The 18,093-nt window shown below is 45.4% G+C and overlaps 1 protein-coding gene across 1 annotated transcript in view; it reads right to left on the bottom strand.

Annotated features, from left to right (window-relative positions):
- LOC147887886 (uncharacterized) overlaps positions 1–18,093 on the bottom strand; it is a 66,538-nt gene that overhangs the window by 18,797 nt on the left and 29,648 nt on the right. The window contains exon 4 of the mRNA XM_087393972.1: positions 17,954–18,079. Coding sequence (XP_087250098.1) covers positions 17,954–18,079 — 126 coding nt within the window. The remainder of the gene's footprint in view (positions 1–17,953; positions 18,080–18,093) is intronic.

Here is an 18,093-nt window from a genome sequence, read left to right as displayed (position 1 = left end):
GGAGTCCTCCTTTTTGTTGTCTACCTTGCACATATGCTCTTGAGTCTTGTATCTAGGTCCTAGGTTTTCACTGAGTTCATCAGTTTGGAAGGTGCATTGCACCTTGGTCTTGTATCTCCATTTTCAAGAATAAAGTGAGCCTGGATAAGAGGGGGGGGGGCCGTCTTGAGCTGGCAGGTCAGTCCACCTGTCCCACACATGTGGCAACATGCATGGCAAGTGGCAGGGCATGCAGGCCAAGTGTTTGGCCCCAAATCTACCAAATCTGGTAGATTTGGGGCAAGTTGTGGGCTGTCCTCTTTGGGACTGCAGCCCACCAAAAATCTGGGACAAGTGTCCACCTTCCACTCTAGGCCTAGGGGGGGGGGCTGAGCCTATAAAAGAAAGCCTCTCCCCTTCATTCCACACATGAAAATTTCGTCACTTTTCTTCTCCCTCCTTTTGGATGATGCAGCAGAACCTCTCCAGCTCCTTGGGTGCAGCCACCTTCTCCCCAGGCCATTCTCTCACCTCAGCAGCACTTTCTCTCTCTACAACAGCACATTCTCTCTCTACACTTCCAGCCCCTCCTCTCCAAAAATCTGCCACCTCTCACCTCTTCTGGAACAGCAGCAGCATCCTCTCTCCTTCTCCTAGCCTAGAGCAGCCACAGCCCCTTTCTCTCTCCTGCTGCAGTCTTTCTCTCTCTACTGCAGAATTTCTCTCTCTACTATTCCAGCCCATTTCCCTTGCAGAAATCTGCCTTTCTGTGCACCTCTGGAACAGCAGCAGCTCCTCTCTTACATCTCCTCCCTTGGGATCAGCATTGGCACTCTCTCTCTACAGATATCACTCCATAAAATCTTTCTCTCTCTAGCCTACAGGCTGTTTTCTAAGCTGTTCTCATTCCAGCCCCATTTCCACACTCTCCTCACCCAAGGTAGCTTCAGAGGCATCAAGGACTTCATCTAAAAAAGGATCAAGTCACAAAGGGAGCCTGTATTGTCAAGTTTATCTGATTTACAGCACTATTTCATGTTGTTTCTACTATCTTTCTAGAAACTAGTGCTTGTCTCTAATGTTGGATGTAAGTGGTGATTGTTGCAGGCTTCTTCCTTGTGGATTGGGCAAGCCAAGAGTTGAAACTTGAGCTTGGAGTCCTCCTTTTTGTTGTCTACCTTGCACATATGCTCTTGAGTCTTGTATCTAGGTCCTAGGTTTTCACTGAGTTCATCAGTTTGGAAGGTGCATTGCACCTTGGTCTTGTATCTCCATTTTCAAGAATAAAGTGAGCCTGGATAAGAGGGGGGGGGGCCGTCTTGAGCTGGCAGGTCAGTCCACCTGTCCCACACATGTGGCAACATGCATGGCAAGTGGCAGGGCATGCAGGCCAAGTGTTTGGCCCCAAATCTACCAAATCTGGTAGATTTGGGGCAAGTTGTGGGCTGTCCTCTTTGGGACTGCAGCCCACCAAAAATCTGGGACAAGTGTCCACCTTCCACTCTAGGCCTAGGGGGGGGGGCTGAGCCTATAAAAGAAAGCCTCTCCCCTTCATTCCACACATGAAAATTTCGTCACTTTTCTTCTCCCTCCTTTTGGATGATGCAGCAGAACCTCTCCAGCTCCTTGGGTGCAGCCAGCTTCTCCCCAGGCCATTCTCTCACCTCAGCAGCACTTTCTCTCTCTACAACAGCACATTCTCTCTCTACACTTCCAGCCCCTCCTCTCCAAAAATCTGCCACCTCTCACCTCTTCTGGAACAGCAGCAGCATCCTCTCTCCTTCTCCTAGCCTAGAGCAGCCACAGCCCCTTTCTCTCTCCTGCTGCAGTCTTTCTCTCTCTACTGCAGAATTTCTCTCTCTACTATTCCAGCCCATTTCCCTTGCAGAAATCTGCCTTTCTGTGCACCTCTGGAACAGCAGCAGCTCCTCTCTTACATCTCCTCCCTTGGGATCAGCATTGGCACTCTCTCTCTACAGATATCACTCCATAAAATCTTTCTCTCTCTAGCCTACAGGCTGTTTTCTAAGCTGTTCTCATTCCAGCCCCATTTCCACACTCTCCTCACCCAAGGTAGCTTCAGAGGCATCAAGGACTTCATCTAAAAAAGGATCAAGTCACAAAGGGAGCCTGTATTGTCAAGTTTATCTGATTTACAGCACTATTTCATGTTGTTTCTACTATCTTTCTAGAAACTAGTGCTTGTCTCTAATGTTGGATGTAAGTGGTGATTGTTGCAGGCTTCTTCCTTGTGGATTGGGCAAGCCAAGAGTTGAAACTTGAGCTTGGAGTCCTCCTTTTTGTTGTCTACTTGCACATATGCTCTTGAGTCTTGTATCTAGGTCCTAGGTTTTCACTGAGTTCATCAGTTTGGAAGGTGCATTGCACCTTGGTCTTGTATCTCCATTTTCAAGAATAAAGTGAGCCTGGATAAGAGGGGGGGGGGGCCGTCTTGGCCCCTCAATCATATTGCATTTTCCAATGATGTCACTTTGTGTTTAAGCTCTATAAGTCTTAATTCCAGCTTAATTGCAAACTCTTAAGTTCAAGTATATGTGTTTGGCAACTCGCAATCATTTCATTCAAACGCCTCTGCAAAATCTGTTGTCTGAATTGATAGAAAGCACCAAGTAGTTTACACAGGGGGAGGAAGAAAACCGACCAGCAATCGGCCATTAGAGGCTGCTGGGTCGGTAGGTTTTCCCAGCCCCTTGGGGCCTATAAAAGCAGAGGCCCTTGTCCTCATTCTACATCTTCTTCTAGAGTAGCAAAAGACAAACAGTCAGGAGCAGCAGGAGACCTACTCTTGGAGCCTATTCCTGGAGGACCAGGAGAGAAGCAAGAGCTGCAGACTCAGCTTGGAGGGCTGCCTACCTCGGGCTCAAGTCAAGAGATAGCCGGCAGATAGGAGAAAGAAAGAAAGTTTATTAAAGTCTTCGGAAGACCGATGGGTCTATGAGACTGTGAAACCCTGGTACAATCAAGCTGTGAGGGTGGAACTACTAAACGAGCATCCATACCAATGCATAATGTCAAAATAATGCAGAATGATAGTTCTAAGTACTAAGTACAACATAGTCATGTCGGTGATCGAACTACAAAATGTTGGAATATGGAAGCAAGAACTAGAACTAGAAACTGGAAATGAAATAACAAGATTGAAAGACAAGAAATACCTTGAGAAGAGTGTAGACAAGACACAAGCTAGACTGATGGATTACAATGATGTGACCCATGAATATATGGGCCAAAGTACAAGACATAAAGCAAGAGTGCTTATGGGAAACTGGAAATGAAATAACAAGATTGAAAGACAAGAAATACCTTGAGAAGAGTGTAGACAAGACACAAGCTAGACTGATGGATTACAATGATGTGACCCATGAATATATGGGCCAAAGTACAAGACATAAAGCAAGAGTGCTTATGGGATAATTGTAGAAGTGCCACATGGCACACACTCAAGACATAAAGACTAGACTTAAACTTAGACAAATGTAGACTAGGAAATAGTATACTTAGTGTGCACTTATCTCCAACACCCTCCTTAAGTGGACACTAGGAGTAGACAGAAAGACAAGACTAGAAGATAGACATAAAGACTGATAGACTGAGAGACAAGATAGAAAACATGACAGACAAAAGATCCTGAGACACCCCTCCTCAAGTGATATCCTCATATGGGTCCACAAGGGTAGGGACAAGATGTGACCTACATCATCGGTGGTCAAGGTGGTAGACAAGACATAGAAGTAATCAGAAAGCCCACTTCTCATCATGTGAGGAAGGAACAGCAGGATCAGCTGATGGAGATGTTGCAGCAACATGGGCTGAGGTAGATGCATGGGCTGATGTAGAGGTTTTGGAGTAGCAGTCCCTCTCCCGGTGATTATCACGGCCACAAATGGTGCATGGATGAGTCTTGAAACCATAGTTAGGGGAAACGGAAACGGGGAAACGGGAAATGGAAACGGAAACGGAAACGTTTCGGGATTTTTGGGAGGGCTGAAACGGGGAAACGCCACGTCAGCAAGGGAGGCGAGTAGATGATGATGGAGGGCTGAAGCAGGCTGCAGGAGAGAAAGGAGAGGAAAGGAGTGAATGGGGCTGAAGGAGGGCTGGAAAACCTTGAGGATGGAGAGAGTATGAGGCTGAAGGAGTGGAAGGAGCCTGGAGACCAAAATCAAAAGCAAAAAGACAAAAAATGTGATTTTGGAGACCTAGCAGCCTGTGTTGTCTGAAACGGCACGTTTCAGGGCTCTGAAACGCGTTTCAGACTGGCTGAAACGTTTCAGCCAGCCGTTTCAGGGTCCTGAACGCGTTTCAGGAAACGGCGCTTCTCTGAAACGGCGTTTCAGGCCTAGCTGGGCTCTGAAACGCGTTTCAGCGTAACTGTGCTTGAAACAGTCCTTCTCCATATGATTAGTTTTGCCACAATGCGTGCAAGGCTTTCTTACCTTAAAACTTCCTTTCTTTGCTAAAAATGGGATGCGTCAATTTTACGAGCAAAAACCTATGAGCAAGTTTATCCGAGCGTGTTTTTCAAGAGATTTTTAAAAATGTTTTTCTTTAGGAAACATGGTTTTTACACTTTTATTTTCACTAGAACTAGATCCCTTTATCATAAAAATATATAGACTAGTCACTCATTCATTTTTACACAACATAATTTTCTTATTTAGAGACATCACTTTGTACCCCTATTATTACCTTAAAAAAGTGTTGATTCCTTTAAGAAACATTCCTCATAATCACTCTCAATGTAATAATACTATGCATATATAATTACTTATTGACACATTTATATCATATGGCAATATCTTTTTAGTGTTTTTATAGCATATTTATGGACATGTTTCTAAAGAAGTTTAAATTACTATAAATAAGTATTAACTTGGGCTTATATATCACTCTCATAAAATACATGTAATATTTAATACTATATATGAAAGATTTTCCAAAATATAACTCCATAGATGTGCTCAAATGGGGTGTTTCGATCAATTTGAGTGGTTGAATGACTATATTTGGACATTGGATATGAAAGTTATGTCACTTTTAAAAGTGCTGTCCAAGGTAGTTTCGCCAGCGAAACTACCTTGGGAGACTTGCTTCAAAGGGGTTTCGCTGGCGAAACTACCTGAATGGCTTGCTTCAATGAGTTTTCTTTGAAGAAACTCTTTCATGAAGATAGGTTGAGAGAGGGTTTTCAATGTCACCCCCTATTAAGTAAAAGTTGTAAGAAGGATCATAAGGGAATTTTCATAGAGAAATCTACTCTACATGTGGGTTTCTTCAAAAGCCATCCCATTATGCTCTCACCATTCCTACAGATTCACCTAAAGATTTTTGTATAAAATAGGCATTGCTATAATACTTTGCATATTTCTAAGTGAAACTATGTTTTCTTCTAATCGATTTTTGCCATATTTATGCATAGTTGGAAGCTTTTTTTTTCCTTCGCTCAGACGCTCGGAAGATTTCGCTCAGAAAATGCTCATTGCCCTAAAAATGCAGTGTCAGTTACCTTTCGTTGTTGAGTTCTTTCTTCCTCTTGGAGAGCATTGATGATATCCTCAAGAGAAGGATTATTATGATACTTGAAGGTAGTGACAAGAGTAGCATAGGTGTCAGGTAAGCTTTTGACAAGCACAACAATAGCAATGTCTTCGGAGATGGGAGACTTGACTGACACAAGCTGAACCATAAGACTGCGAAGATAATTGACATGAGAGGCTATAGTAGCTCCTTCCTGCATATGTAGATCAAAGAATGAGATCATAAGTGCAATCTTAGAGTTTTTAGATCGGGCTCCAAAAAGGGTATCCAAAGTGATCCATGCTTGAGGAGCAGACTGTATGTCGGAGATGTGATGAATGTAATCATCTCCAAGGCCAAGCAATATGATAGCATAGGCTTTGTCGTTCTTGGCAGTGACAACTTGCTCAGAGGGACCTTCGGGAGCAGCACGGTGAACAATGTCCCAAAGACCTTCTTTCATAAGATGGCACTTGATTTTGATTTGCCAAGTATGAAAGTTGGACCCATTGAATTTGTCGATAGATATGAGAGAATAAGAGGAAGATGCCATGTGGGAAGGTCTTACCTCTTGCTAGGATGCAAGGGCAGTGTCTATTCCCTTACAATATTGCAGAAATAAATGAGAGGAGAGATCCAAGAAGCCGGTTCTCTCACCACTTTGTCAAGGCCATAGCATATGACAGCCCATCGAAGCAGGAGGAACCAGCAAAAAAGAGAGACTGCTCAGCAAACTAAAAGAGGCAAAGCACAGTACCTTAATCCCAGGCAGAGGTAGAGGTGCAAAAAAGGGCGCAGTCCAGGAGGTCGAACAGATGGCGCAGATCTCCGTGAAGATGGAGCAGATTTCGAACAGCAGCTGGAGAAGTCGGCCTGTGCAGGTACAGATTCCGTACAGTCGTACGGACTGTACGGACATTTGAGTGCGGACGATGTACGGGCGGCGTATGGAGTACGGACGACGTACGGACAGCGCTGATCTGTACGGATAGCAGGTACGTTGATGCAGGAGCGAGTGCAGGAGTGACAGCAGGACTGCGCAGATCTGGTGCTCAGATCTGGCAGAAATGGCGCTCAGATCTGTGGCTGAACTGCGCAGATCTGGCGCTCAGATCTGGCAGAAATGGTGCACACATCTGGAGCGCAGATCTGGCGCAGATCTGGAGCGGGAATACACAGATCTGGCGCGCAGATCTGGAGCGCAATGGCGGGGCAGAAAGAGGGAGAAATGAGAAGAGGGAGAAATCTGAGAAGAGGGGCAGATCTGCAGCAGGGGAGAGATCTGAGAAGAGGCAGACTGAAGGGAGAGAAGAGGGATCAACCTAGCTCTGATACCATGTTGGAATATGGAAGCAAGAACTAGAACTAGAAACTGGAAATGAAATAACAAGATTGAAAGACAAGAAATACCTTGAGAAAAGTGTAGACAAAACACAAGCTAGACTGATGGATTACAATGATGTGACCCATGAATATATGGGCCAAAGTACAAGACATAAAGCAAGAGTGCTTATGGGATAATTGTAGAAGTGCCACATGGCACACACTCAAGACATAAAGACTAGACTTTGACTTAGACAAATGTAGACTAGGAAATAGTACACTTAGTGTGCACTTATCTCCAACACAAAATCAGTCACATCATCATCATCATCATCCTCCTCCTCATCAGGACAGCAGAGGTGGATGAGGCACTAGAGGCAAGAAATCGGCGATAGAGTGTTGTCGGCCACTCGAGGGTGCGGTCCTGTGACATCTCCTGGTCATAGCTCTCTACGCCTAACAAGGGCTACAGTAACCCCTGTCGGACGGGCTCCGATGGTGAACATGGAGGCGATATCCCCGAGTTTATCTGTGCGTCTACCTTCTGTTTGAGCTGTCGAGTCACTGGCTCTGAGTCTCGATCATGTTGAGGTCTAGACTTGGGGGGTCCAGGAGATCTAGCTGAAAGAATTCCACGATAGAGCTCTGGGAGGGATCTACCAAGGAAGAAGTCTGCTCCTGTCTCCGTGATCGAAGTATCCTCTCGCGGTGCCTAACTACCTCATGAATGAAGTCTGCCAAGCATCTCTGATCTGGATAGGAGAGGAATCGAGACAAGGCCCCATAACTATCTCTTAAGAGGCAGTAGAAACGCCCGCGGATCTCATAATAGATGGGACACCCGAAGATGAAGTGGTCCCTGTCTCAACCTCCTGCATATTGCATAATGTGCATAAGCGCCTCTCCCTAGGTAGACGCTCTACCCTGCTGCTCTCTATATGAAGTCTATGTGAAGAGACGTAGAACTGCCCAATAGAGATCCTCAATAAGTGGGGTAAGTGGATCCGTGTGTACCTTGGTGGATCAATGAAACCCTCATTTGTGATATGTAAGCAGTGATCTCTATAGAAGCTAAGCTTCACTGGGAGTTCGCTTGGTGCCAACCAGGTCTGGAATGTGTGTAGCTGTAATAGATCCTCACGGATCACCTGGTTGACATCGTGTGACATGAGGGGGGAGAAAGGACCATCCAAACTGTACTAGAAGGGAGGGAGTCTGTCCGTGTGGAGTCCCAACCCCTCAAACCATCTCTCTGTGCGTGCATACCTGTAGGCCATCTTCTCCCGGTCGTATTGATGCCCTCTGGGCCCTGGTATGTGCCATGTAGCTTTAGTTATTGGCACATAGGTCACCTAGTACTTTTAGTGTCTTATGACACCTAGTACTAGTAGTACCACTAGGACACTAGGTCCTAGGGTTCTCTTTTATAGTACTTTGTACTTTCATTTTCGTTCTACTAGTTGATGTGACGGCTTCCACTTCTTGCTCCACTCTTGTGCATCCTTTTGCTTCCGTGAGCCTGTAGTGGTATCAAAGCACTTCCTTCCCAGACCTACTCCCTACTCCTAGCTTTCTGCTTACAACTTCAGCTCCCGCACAGCTCCAACGCGACCCCCTAACCTGCTGTCTGTAAGATTCCATATGGCGCATCAACCGTCAGGGAAAAAAAAAAGCTATGTCCGTACGATTCCCTACAGCCATCCGTACAATGCGTCAAAACCTATCTACAGTTGTATGGATTTCCGTACAGTTTTTTTATTTCCGTACAGTTTTCAATATCCGTACATTTTCGTACTTCGGCATCCGTATAGTTTCATACCGGCCGTACTATTTCGTACTGTCCGGAGCAGACACTGCAGCAGATCTGTAATTTTTTGCTGACATTTGGGGCTTTTGCATTTGGGCTCCGATTCTGCAGTTTTGGAGCTTTTGCAGGACATTGGCAAATTTGGGGGTTTTCAGTTCATTTCTCTTCTTTTGGTTGCAATTTCTTGCAAGACATTGGAGCTTTGGGATTTGGATTGCAATTTCTTCTTCAGATTGCAGGACATTGGGTCACATTTGCAAGACATTGGGTCACATTGCAAGACATTGGGTCACATTTGCAAAATCTCAACAAAATTTGGGGCTTTTCTGTATTTTCCCTCTTTTTGGCTTTTTTGCCCTCATTACATTAGGGACTTTTGCCAGATTTGCTGATTTTTGCAGTGGTCATTGCCTGACACATTCACATTTGGGTCAAATTTGCATTTGCCCTTTGATTTGGGCTAGAAATTTGCAGGACATTCACTTGCAGACATTTGCTCTCATTTTTGGACAGCCAGCTCTTTGCAGTGATAGCCTTGAGGCTTTTGTGTTTTCAGGTCTTTTCTTTTCAAGGTATCCCATTTGCAATGGCTGGCAACAATCATGATTTATTTGGCATTCTTCGTGAAGATGATAAGTTGGATGGCACCAACTACCCGATGTGGTCTTATCTCATGAAACATATTCTTGTTGCAAGGCATTTTTGGAACATTGTTTCTGGAGTTGATCTGAGGCCAACCAATGCTACACTGGCTGCTCCTACTGCTGGTCCCTCTGCACAGGTTACTCCTCCTAATGCTTTATCCTCTAGCACCCCTGTTGCTGCTCCTCCAACTCAGGAACAAACAAGATGGGATGCAAGAGATGCAAATGCACATTCCTGTATTGCTTTATCATGCAAGAGAATCATTATTCCACACATCTGGTCATGCAGGACAGCAAAGGATGCTTGGGACAAATTGGCTTCTCTTTATCAGATTCACAATGAGGCACGTGTTGCATATTTAAGAAGGCAATTGTAGGAAGTCAGCATGAATGAAGGTGACTCTATGGATGCATACTTGACAAAGGTCAAGGACCTCATGGAAAAACTTGCCAAAATTGATGAGGTGGTGCCAAATTCTCAGCTTGTCAGTACCACATTGAATGGGCTGTCAAATACATATCAAGGATTTGCTACAACCCTTCGACTAGTGGCCATGGGTAATCCAGACCACTACTCCTTTGATCACGTATTCACTTTGCTTTTGCAGGAAGAGCAAAGTTGTTCTAATAGGCAAGCTACTATTCCTGATCATGCATTTGCTTCACAGCAGACAGGAAAAGGCAAGGCTTCCAAGCCTATGGGCAAGCCTAAATATGCGCCTAACGGTGGCAATTCCTCCAATGCATCTCAAAATACAGCAGATAAGTCAAAGAAGAAAAGATGCAACTATTGTCGCAAGCCAGGGCATGAAATTTCAGAATGCAGGAAGCGCATTGCTTCAGAGAAAAAGAAAGCAGGATTGACAGTCAATGCCTCACATGCAATTGAATCCCACGAGCCAACAAATGCTTCACATGCACATGCTCTCCAGGATGATTGGGCATGGGCTGTCCATTGCTCCTTTGATCCCTCCAAAGTTGATGCATTCTTTACTACTAATGATGCTCAGTCTTGGTATTTTGATAGTGGTGCTTCCAAGCACATCACATCTTGCAAACAGTTGTTTCATTCCTTGGCTAATGCACCTCGAGGGGGGACTATCACATGTGCTAATAATGCTTCCTATGTTGTAAAAGGAATTGGAGATGTGCAGCTCACATCCATTTCAAGGGGCTTTATCATCTTGATCATCACTCAGCTGCACTTTCTATTGAAGCATTTGCTATTTCAGATTCACAGCTTGCTGAAACTCATCTTTGGCATGAGAGAATGGGTCATCTCAATTATAGAGCTCTTGCCATGTTACATTCACAGGGCATGGCAAATGATGTACCTCAAACTCACACAGTTTCCAAACATGTGTGTGAGGGTTGTCTTTTGGGTAAGATGCATTGGTTTCCTTTTCAAAAGAATTATCCAAAATTCTCACAAAGGAAATTGCAGCTAGTGCACAATGACGTCTGTGGCCCAATGAGGACGAATGCCATTGGGGGGTACAAATATTTCATGACTCTAATTGATGACTTCACAAGATATTGCTGGATATATGCTTTAAAAGCCAAATCTTAAGTGTTCTCATGCTTTCAGAGGTGGCTGAATATGGTTGAGAATGAATCAAGATGCAAGCTTGTCACCCTCAACACAGATAGGGCGGGAAAGTATATGTCAAAGGAGTTTGATGCATTTTTGTCTTCACGGGGCATTGTTCACTCATGCACTACTCCTTACACTCCTCAGCATAATCATGTTCCTAAAAGGAAGAACAGGTCCACTATGAACATAGTCTTCAGATATCTCAGAGGCACTCAGGATTTAGCCCTCTTCTACGGTGATCAAGGTTCACTTACCATGCATGCTTACACGGATAGTGACTCGGCAGGTTGTTCCGACACCAAAGTGTCACATACCGGCAACTGTTTTTTGCTTGGCAGTTCATGTATCTCTGGGCTCAGCAAGAAGCAACCAACAGTTGCCACATCCAGCTATGAGGCTGAGTACAGGGCAGCCTTCACCGCTACAGTAGAGTGTGTCTAGCTTCAACAGTTACTTATAGATCTTGGTATTCGCCAGACATCCTCCACTATGGTCTACACTGACAGCCAGAGTGCTTTGGCCATTGCACGTAATCCGGTGTTTCATGCGCGTACCAAGCACATTGAAATTCACTATCATTGTGTTCGAGAGCGGTTGTCAGCAGGAGACATAGAGTTGTCCTACCTTCCCACAGAGGACAACATAGCAGATATGTTTACAAAGGCACTTCCTCATCCCAAGTTCGAAGTCTTTCGACAAGCTTTACACTTGGTTCCCTTTGCTACATGATCTGGCATACCTTGTACATTCATAGGTGGCTATATCCTTTTGGAAGAACATGTGCCACCATGACCAGAAAATACCAGGTATTTTGAGACATTTCCAGAATACTTCAGCCCCTACCATGGAGGGGGGTTTGTAGGCCATCTTCTCCCGGTCGTATTGATGCCCTCTGGGCCCTGGTATGTGCCATGTAGCTTTAGTTATTGGCAAATAGGTCACCTAGTACTTTTAGTGTCTTATGACACCTAGTACTAGTGGTACCACTAGGACACTAGGTCCTAGGGTTCTCTTTTATAGTACTTTGTACTTTCATTTTCATTCTACTAGTTGATGTGATGGCTTCCACTTCCTCCACTCTTGTGCATCCTTTTGCTTCCGTGAGCCTACAATACCAGCATCTCTGGTCACCTCCTGATGAGAGTGTCATAGAGGAAGACAATGCCAACTATGGCAGCCTCCTACGTCCGAAAGGGTAATCCCCATACTCTTTGACTCGGTACAGATATGTGATAACCTGAAATGCAGCATCTAGCTGTAGTGGAGATGACCCAAACTCAGCCTGTATGATCTGGTGAGTAATTGATGGCTTACTGCGAATCATCCGTGATAGCATGAGCACCTGTAGTCGCTCCACCCGTGCCCACTCTGTATCGGATAGATCTGGCCCCCAACAAGGGCTGCCATACATGCCCACTGGGCGGACCAAGGAGTCAAACAACAGCCCCTTGGTTCGTGGATCCTAGAAGTGTGAGCGGAAGCATTGCCTCTCTAGTCTGGCCAATGATGCGTATCCTCTGCCCAAGCGTGCCTGCATCGCGGGTCTCATAGTGAAGATGGGCCCGGAGAAGACAACCCCCAGATATGTATATGATGAAACTATCTCAAACATGACACATGACAGCTCGAGATGTATTGAAGATCATAACCTTGGTTTTACCCAGGTTGACCTTCAAATCATGGGAGTCACAAAAATACTAGAGTGCGTCAAGGTGTCTCTGAAGTCCCTCTGCAGAGGAAGACAGAAGAGCCACATGGTCTACATAAAGCAATATCTGGATCAACATGCCAGCGAGAGAGCAGCCAACTCCCCCCTGTACTTGCATCACTGTCTCGAGAAGGACCTTGTGGTAAGATCAGAGGACCACACCATTGGTGGGACTCTGGATCTTTTTTTTTTGTATTGTGTATAGAGCTTTGGACGGAAATATATTATTTTGGTGTCTTCTATATATGGCTGATTCATTGTCTATTGATGAGTCTGCATATCTATGCTATCCACATAACTTATAAGTTCAAGAAGTTTGTGATTCCACACCCCACACCACACTGTGTGAGCTCCTCGGCTATTCTATCACTCTTCCGCTGTGTGTACCCTTTGTTGGTCGATTTCTAACATGGTATCAAAGCCCAAGTAGCAGGCTCACAGGTGTGGGAGCCTGAAGGCAAGGACCTTGCTAAAGGATGACCTTGATTCAGAAGCTCTTGGGAATCAACTTCCACGACTCGACGACAGTGCCCTTGCGAGAAGGAGGGTGACTCAGCTTCAATCAAGTGCGTTCAAAGTTCTGGTCTATTGAAGGTTGAGTTTGTTCGACTTTGCTGTGTGGTTTAGCAGCAGAGATGTCTAACTCTTCAGCCTCTTCAGCCCCTGCTCTCCCTTTCTCCTCCCCCACATTTCTTTCTTTCACTATCCCTAACTTTAGAGAGTCTGGGAAACTGGAGGGGACAAACTACCCGATCTAGAAGATGAAGATCCGGAGTCATTTAGTGGCTCAGAAGCTATGGAAACTGACAATGGGAGTGGAGGCAAAGCCGGAAGATATGGTGAACAAGGAGGAGAAGATACTCATGCCCGTAGACAGAGAGGAGCTCGAAGCTTGGGAAGACAAAGATGCCATCAAGAACTAAAAGATATGGTGAACAAGGAGGAGAAGATACTCATGCCCTCGCATTGATCATAGGGACAATGGCGGACTCTGTGCTTCCTCACATCCAGATGGACGAGACGTCAGTAGAGGCGTGGGTCATTCTGAAGAATCTGTACGAGACAAATAACACATCCCGGATCTTGCTTCTTCAACATCAGCTCTACAACCTTGATATGGATAAGGAAGATTCGGTACATGACCACTTGACAAAGATCAAGGTGGTGAGGGATCAACTAGCATCAGTTGGTCAGAAGGTGGACTCGTGCCATTTGGCCTTGATGGTACTGACGAGGCTACCTCGGAGCTTCAAAAGCTTCGTAACGACTGTGATAGCAAGACAGAGGTCCAAACCTCAGACTTTTGAGGAGTTGGGTCCATTACTGCTACAGGAAGAAGCTAGGGAGAAGCTCTACAACAACGACAAAGATGACAAGCCTGCGCTGCTGGCGAAGGATTACGCTGGCAAAGGAAAGGGCAAGCCTAACGGTGGCAAGTCCAAGAAAGACGCCTCTAATGACGAGGACATGTCCAAGAGGAAGCAGAAGAAAAAATGCTTCTATTGTGACACGCCAGGCCATTTTGCGAAGGACTGCAAAAAGAAGGCGGCGGATCAGAAAAGCAAGAGGAAGGAGTCCGACTCGGATTTAGAGGGTGATATGAAGGCCAAAGCAAATGTGATAATCGAAGAGCTGTTGTTGGTGACATCTCTATGTGTTACTAAGATCAGATATGTTGACCTAGAAACCACAATGAGGATGTCTGACATTGAGATGTGGGTCAACGAGGAGTCAGAGACCTTTGTGAAGGTGACGGACAGCATGGAGTGCTTGGTATCTTCCAGTGCATGGTTGTTGACACTGACACGAGGGTGGATTCCATGGAGTGCCCTAGGGTTTCATGTTCAAATGGATGCTGTACTTCTGAAGGGGACAGTACATGCCTACACAAGCTATTGGTATGTGCCTCGATGACGTGCATGGTTTGCTTTCAGAGCAAGCACACAAGCAGTACGACGATCTGGTATGTAATTGAGGTTCTTCATTTGAGCCTTTATAGCATGCTGTGGAGAGACTCTGCTCTTCATTTGTCCCAGGTAATGCGAGATTGGAAGGAATTGGCCTTCTTTGAAGGCTGAAGGGAAAGTGTGGGTGCTTCTTCAAATCTCGGACACAGATTGCTGGAAGGTGATGGACAAGGTGTACTGAAGCCAGAAGAGTATCTGCTTGAGAAAGAAAGAAAGAAAGAAAGTTTATTAAAGTCTTCAGATGCCCGATGGGTCTATGAGACTGTGAAAAACCTGGTACAAACGAGCTGTGATTGTGGAGCTACTAAACGAGCATCCACACCAATGCAAAATGCAAAAACTGCAGAATGGTGGTACTAAGTCCTAAGTACAACATAGTCATGTCGGCGGTCGACTATATATCAATCTCATCGTCATCATCATCATCATCATCATCAAGGCATCAAGGTAGATGAGGCAATGGGGACATGAAATCAGTGATAAGAGTGTTGTCGGCCACTCACAGGTGCAGCCCTGGCACGTCTCCTGGTCGTAGCTCTGCGTCTAACCAGGGCTACTGTGACCCTTGTCGGTCAAGCCCCGACCATAAACAGGGAGGGGATGTCCCCCAGTGTGATCTGTGTGTCAACCCTCTGTCTGAGCTATCTGGTCACTGGCTCCGGGTCACGGTCATGTCGAAGCCTCGTCTCGAGAGGGTCCATGTGAACTGGCTGAAAAAACTTCATGATAGAGCTCTAAGAGGGGTCAGCCAAGGAAAAAATATGCTCCTGCCTCTGTGCTCGAAGTATCCTCTCGCACTGTCTGAGTACCTCATAAATGAACCTGTCAAACATCATTGGTCTGGGTAGGAGAGGAATCGGCGGGCCGGAATCCCAAAGCTATCTCTGAAGAGGCAGTAGAAACGCCCTCAGATCCTGCATGTCACATAATGTGCATATGCGCCTCTCCCTAGGTAGTCGCTCTGCTTTGCCGCTCTTGATACGAAGTCTATGTGAAGAGACCCGAAACTGCCCAATAGAGATCCTCAGTGAGTGGGGTAAGTAGATCTGTGTGTATCCTGGGGGGTCAATGAAACCCTCCTTTGTGATATGTAAGCAGTTATCTCTGTAGAAGCTAAGCTTCACTGAGAGTTCACTAGGTCCCAACCAGGTCCGAAATGTGTGTAGCCCAGTGAGAGTTCATGGTCCAGTTTATCTGGAGATATTCATTTGTTGCAGACCTTGCCAAAGGAAGGACAGGTTGAAACATACCCTCAGAGCATGGTGCCTAGAAGACTCCACGTTGTTCACTCATTATGAGAGGGATAATTGGAAGATCGTGATGGCTGGATTGCTCGAGTTCAAAGGCGGGAACGTGACTGAAGTTGGTGGTACCAGCAGGTGCTACCAGAGATGGACCTGTGTACCACGATGGTGTGCAGAAGCGGAACCAGACCTGGTGGAGCAGGACCCACTAGATGAAAAGCCAGCCGGCAAATAGTAGGAGGACCTTGTGGTAAGATTAGAGGACCACAGCATTGGTGGGACTCGGGATCTATCTCTTTTGTATTGTGTCCATAGCTTTGGACGGAAATATACTATTTTCGTGTCTTCTATATCTGGCTGGTTCATTGTCTATTGATGAGTCTGCATATCTATGCTATGCACATAAGTTCAAGAAGTTTGTGATTCCACACCCCACACCACACTGTGTGAGCTCCTGGGCTATTCTATTAGTCTTCCGCTGTGTGTACCCTCTATTGGTCGATTTCTAACAACCTTTGCCAACGATCTTTACTCCTCACATCTTCGCCTATTCCCCTCCATGCTACGCTCCACCTCCCTTTCTCTTTGTCCCCCCTCTTCTCTCATTGTTCTCTTCCCACCACTTTTCTCCACTCTCTCTACATCATGTTTCTCTATAATTCCCTCGCCCCTGTCCCTGATTCGTATCACACTCTCTTTACCTCCAAGTAAATCGGCAGACAACTGGACAAGAGCACAAAGCAATTAAAGTAGGCAAAAGCATGTGACTCCATCTAAAAATAATAGTGAGAAAGGTATGTGAGTGGCCTATTCTGAATGGGTTTTGGAGCTTCTTGAAGTTGTCATATTCATCCGGCTCCTGTAGGAATTCCTTCCTGAATGCTTCACAGAACTCCTACCAAGATTTAGGAGCTGCCCGCTTTCCCTTTATTCACGCCACCAGGTAAAATCTTTCCCTTGAAGATACATATCTACAAGAGTAGGCCTGATATTATCTCGATAATCAACAATAGCAAAGTGCGCTTCCCATCAATTCAACCAAGACTTGACATACTCCGGGGTCTTTTCCTTCATCTCGTGTGAGTATACCTCTGGTGCGAAAGAAGGCATCCCTAAATGCCTCTTGTGACTTCTTGGCTCTGTTACAAAAGAATCTGCTGCTGCTGTTGAAGGCTTTAAACTTGTTGGTACAGCCTTGCAACACAATAGCATCAATCTGAACAACTAGTGGAGAGATATTTCCAGCGTTATAAGATGGAGAAGTATCCATAGCGATAGCAGGGTGCAGAGAAAGAAAGATGGCTTAACAGGCACGACCAGGAAAAACTTTACTGCGCAAGCTTTGGGGACAGGTTCAAACCAAGCGGCAACAGAAAAGCGAAAGAGAGGGGTTGGTGATTTGCTGGTTTATGGCCTCCTCTAGGCCCTGGGGTTCCTTTTAAAGGCTTCAGGGGGTTGAGAATAGCCAAATCTAATTTTGGCTCCAACCCTGCTATTTAAAAATCATGGCTTTCACACCAAACTTCAAAAGCATCCAGCCTATTCTAGGTCTAACCCTAGCTTTGGCTACTATCCAAACAGAGTTCAGGAGTCTCAGATAGCGTTTAGCAATCTTGCTATCCAAGCAACCCTCACGCACCCCTAGGAGATTCTGGCGCCCAATCTTGAACACCAAGCATCCCTGCCCTAGAATTGAACCCATCATTGGGAAGACCAATTGTCTTCTCCAGAGTCCCCTGCTTCACAGCACAGGGTTGACTTGGCCAAATCAAATCTGTCGCCCGCTTTGAGAGTTCCAAAAATCCAATCCGGAACCGTTCAAGACAAACCGCTTCCTTTCCTGCAAGGAGAAGTAGGATGATCTGCCTCAACTCATCCCTGATCCAGCCCCGCATATCCACGATTGTCCCAACCTCTCTACAGTAGCCATGGTTATGTCCAGGCATGGACATAACACACAAGGTATCAATCGCTGCATAAACTAAATAGTTGAAGTTTGTTAAGAAAAAAGCAACAATTAGTGCCCATTGCAATACCAATGCAATAACAATCTCTTAGAATTACGAAGAAATTATCTAGAAGGAAGTTTAACCAACAAAGAACATCTTCAGCAGCTAGTTTTAAAAAAACTACCTTGTGGTGTGTATACCTGTTTGAGAAAATTACTTCCTAAACTAGCTTTCTCCAAACTGATACATTTCAACAAATCATGTTGCAAAGCGCCAATGGAATAAGTTTCCAATACTTTTAGACAATTTCTCTCATGATCCTGAATCTGCACAAACCAAA

The sequence above is a fragment of the Dipteris shenzhenensis genome, chromosome 22, assembly GCF_047967505.1.
Source record: "Dipteris shenzhenensis isolate YYH24624 ecotype China chromosome 22, Dip_SZ_1.0, whole genome shotgun sequence".
NCBI classification, from domain to species: Eukaryota; Viridiplantae; Streptophyta; class Polypodiopsida; order Gleicheniales; family Dipteridaceae; genus Dipteris; species Dipteris shenzhenensis.
This window is presented reverse-complemented; position numbering and strand designations above follow the sequence as displayed.